The sequence below is a fragment of the Cucurbita maxima genome, unplaced genomic scaffold, assembly GCF_002738345.1.
Source record: "Cucurbita maxima cultivar Rimu unplaced genomic scaffold, Cmax_1.0 Cma_Scf01518, whole genome shotgun sequence".
Lineage (NCBI taxonomy): Eukaryota > Viridiplantae > Streptophyta > Magnoliopsida > Cucurbitales > Cucurbitaceae > Cucurbita > Cucurbita maxima.
The window spans coordinates 659-4,660 of NW_019273534.1; the positions used below are offsets into that span (position 1 = coordinate 659).

At 40.6% G+C, this 4,002-nt stretch overlaps 1 protein-coding gene across 1 annotated transcript; it reads right to left on the reverse strand.

The window, feature by feature from the left end:
* Window positions 1-2,367: 2,367 nt before the first annotated feature.
* Window positions 2,368-3,996, reverse strand: LOC111475414 (histidine-rich glycoprotein-like; the record flags this gene model as incomplete). Its single annotated transcript, XM_023119881.1, has 2 exons — window positions 2,368-2,985; window positions 3,298-3,996. Coding segments are annotated over 2 exons (1,317 nt in total), but the record flags the coding sequence as incomplete, so codon positions are not given.
* Window positions 3,997-4,002: the final 6 nt, after the last annotated feature.

Consider the following 4,002-nt stretch of genomic DNA (forward strand, 5'->3'; position numbering starts at 1 on the left):
CACGATGTCTAATGTAAAATATAACATTAATATATATTATCATTCATTATGCTATAAATAAGCTGCAAATTATATAACCTAACATTATATACCTATGATCTTCCCCCTTATCCGCTAATGTGGAATCCAACGTGCAATGTAAATCATGTAATGGCACATAAAACGACCGCTAAACACATAAGTAGGTTTACGATAAATCTAACATTTTTAAGTAAACATACAATCTTGTGAACTAATGGAAAAGAGGTTTAGTACTGTGAAGGGTCTCAACGTCACAGTACTTGTAAGGCTTACATGAACTAATGGAAAAGAGGTTTAGTACTGTGAAGGGTCTCAACGTCACAGTACTTGTAAGGCTTACAGTAAACAACTTCTTGGACTTCGATTCTGCTTATTCGAATATAGGTGTTTCCTGTACCTTAGTAACACCAAACAAGTTTTTTCGACATAAAACTTGTAGAGTCACGAACGTCTCACGACACAAAGAATTTCACTAACTAATATTCTCAAGAAATTATTTTTGATCTGCAAAATCAGAGAGAGATCACCACCGTACACCCATCTTGCTCTGATACGAGATTGTTGAACACACCTCTTTGTGGAGAACACTAGCACTCTTTGTAAAGATAAACCAAGAATATATTACAAATAAAACACTCTCTATGAAAACACTAGCACTCTTTGTAAAGATAAACCAAGAATATATTACAAATACTTTGTTTTACTTGGATTACTTGGGACTTCTTGAGGTGAAAACCTCACCCGTGTGAAGAGGCACTTACCGTAGGAACTAGACAATTTATTTCTAAAATATTTAACCATTTAATACTAAATTACCTAAATCCTTTACCTATAATACCTAAATAATTTTCCCAAAATATTTAAGTATCTTTATTCCTAAAGTACCTAAATAATTTTTGTAATTTATATAGACAATAGACTAGTACAATTATTAGGCTTGATCCTATTGGACTAGTGATGATCTTTTAACACACTGCACTATAAACCCGCATTGAGAGGGGACAAAGGACTACATGGGTAAACTAAGAACTTTACACAAATGTGTTCAAATAAAGCTATCAAACTGTCCTATAAGAAATGATGCCTAGGATTTTGTTCGTTGACTGCCATGCAAACTTACAAAGTATGAGAACAAAAAAGTTAGTACAATCCTAAATAAGATAACTACGCAAAATTGTAAGGTATTTTATTTTACATTAGTTTTATTTTATTTTCTTTTGTTTCTGTCGGTCATGGTAGATATTTTGACTCTTGAAAATTGGATAGTGATATTTTATCTAATTTATGCGTCCTCACACAACAGAATATTTAATTTTTAAAACAAAAACATCTACTATTTTTTCGTAACCAACGTAGTCTGAGTCTAAATTCCCTGCATTTATTCTAAGGTACTCAGGAGTGGTTAGATATTTGAATTTCTAACCTTTTTGCATGTAATCGATTTTCATTGATTATGATTGATGTATTCATATGATCATATTTATGTCTTCGGAGACACCGTGATGTACCCATGTATGAAAAGGATCGATGAATTACCATGAATATGTACGTACGTCTCATAAGAAATTTAGGTCATGATAAGTAGGAAAGTATTATGTGCAATATGTCAATGAAACATGATTTTTTATTATTATTTTTTTTTTTTATGCGGGAGATCATGCATATTGTATGCCGTATAATCATAGAGTACAAACTACGATATTATTTGTGTTCCTTTCATTCTTTTGGTTTTCGGCAGTTTGAGCGTTCGCTAGCTCATAGTCAGACCTGAGAGGTACGTTAAAAATTTTACGTGAATCGTGTATAGATAAATTACTATGCATCCAACTCTACCCGAAAAAAGTAGTGTACAAGAAACAATCATAAACATTATGTCCTACCGGTTATGGTACATGTTGTATGTGAATGAATTTTTCCCACTCCCTTGGTAAAGTCTACTGCTTGAGGAGGCCACAGAAATGAAGTTGTTCACATATAGTTTTCCACACTTTTTGTTATATTTTAAATATTACGATCTTTGATTTTTCTATTAGAACATGTTTAAACCTTATTTTTAACTATGCTTTCATCGTGTTTGCATTAATTGGAAGATTGGAGTCCACGAAAGTTTTAAAGTTAAAAAGAAAATTATTTCTTAAACATGTCATGACATACATGTACTAACAATTTTATTTTAAAAGAAAAACTAAGGCCATCGCAATTGATAGTGATGGTAGGTACTTGGTGATAACAATTTTATTTTAAAAGAAAAACTAAGGCCATCGCAATTGATAGTGATGGTAGGTACTTGGTGATGGCCGTTGTGGTGAGTTGGTACATGAGTAGGACTATGACTATGTTCGATGACTATGACATTGAAGTTGGACTGGCTCCTTGGTAGGGACTGTCTTGAATTTGGGAAGCTTCGATGTCATTTAAGCTGGATTGGCTTAGTGGGATGTGACCATGGCGGTGGTGGTGATGGCGGTGGTGGTGATGGAAATGGATGTCTGGCGAACCTCCTTGGGAGGGACTCTCTTGGCCACTTGGTGTAGGAGCAGGGCTATCTTGAATTTTTGAAGATTCGATGTCATTTAAGCTGGACTGGCTTAGTGGGATGTGACCATGGCGGTGGTGGTGACGGCGGTGGTGGTGATGGAAATGGATGTCTGGCGAACCTCCTTGGGAGGGACTCTCTTGGCCACTTGGTGTAGGAGCAGGGCTATCTTGGATTTTTGAAGATTCGATGTCATTTAAGCTTGACTGGCTTAGTGGGATGTGACCATGGCGGTGGTGGTGGCGGCGGTGGTGGTGATGGAAATGGATGTCTGGCGAACCTCCTTGGGAGGGGCTCTCTTGGCCACTTGGTGTAGGAGCAGGGCTATCTTGAATTTTTGAAGATTCGATGTCATTTAAGCTGGACTGGCTTAGTGGGATGTGACCATGGCGGTGGTGGTGATGGCGGTGGTGGTGATGGAAATGGATGTCTGGCGAACCTCCTTGGGAAGGACTCTCTTGGCCACTTGGTGTAGGAACAGGGCTATCTTGGATTTTTGAAGATTCGATGTCATTTAAGCTTGACTGGCTTAGTGGGATGTGACCATGGCGGTGGTGGTGGCGGCGGTGGTGGTGATGGAAATGGATGTCTGGCGAACCTCCTTGGGAGGGACTCTCTTGGCCACTTGGTGTAGGAGCAGGACTATCTTGAATTTTTGAAGATTCGATGTCATTTAAGCTGGACTGGCTTAGTGGGATGTGACCATGGCGGTGGTGGTGACGGCGGTGGTGGTGATGGAAATGGATGTCTGGCGAACCTCCTTGGGAGGGGCTCTCTTGGCCACTTGGTGTAGGAGCAGGGCTATCTTGAATTTTTGAAGATTCGATGTCATTTAAGCTGGACTGGCTTAGTGGGATGTGACCATGGCGGTGGTGGTGACGGCGGTGGTGGTGATGGAAATGGATGTCTGGCGAACCTCCTTGGGAGGGGCTCTCTTGGCCACTTGGTGTAGGAGCAGGGCTATCTTGAATTTTTGAAGATTCGATGTCATTTAAGCTGGACTGGCTTAGTGGGATGTGACCATGGCGGTGGTGGTGACGGCGGTGGTGGTGATGGAAATGGATGTCTGGCGAACCTCCTTGGGAGGGACTCTCTTGGCCACTTGGTGTAGGAGCAGGGCTGTCTTGGATTTTTGAAGATTCGATGTCATTTAAGCTTGACTGGCTTAGTGGGATGTGACCATGGCGGTGGTGGTGGCGGCGGTGGTGGTGATGGAAATGGATGTCTGGCGAACCTCCTTGGGAGGGACTCTCTTGGCCACTTGATGTAGGAGCAGGGCTATCTTGAATTTTTGAAGATTCGATGTCATTTAAGCTGGACTGGCTTAGTGGGATGTGACCATGGCGGTGGTGGTGACGGCGGTGGTGGTGATGGAAATGGATGTCTGGCGAACCTCCTTGGGAGGGACTCTCTTGGCCACTTGGTGTAGGAGCAGGACTATCTTG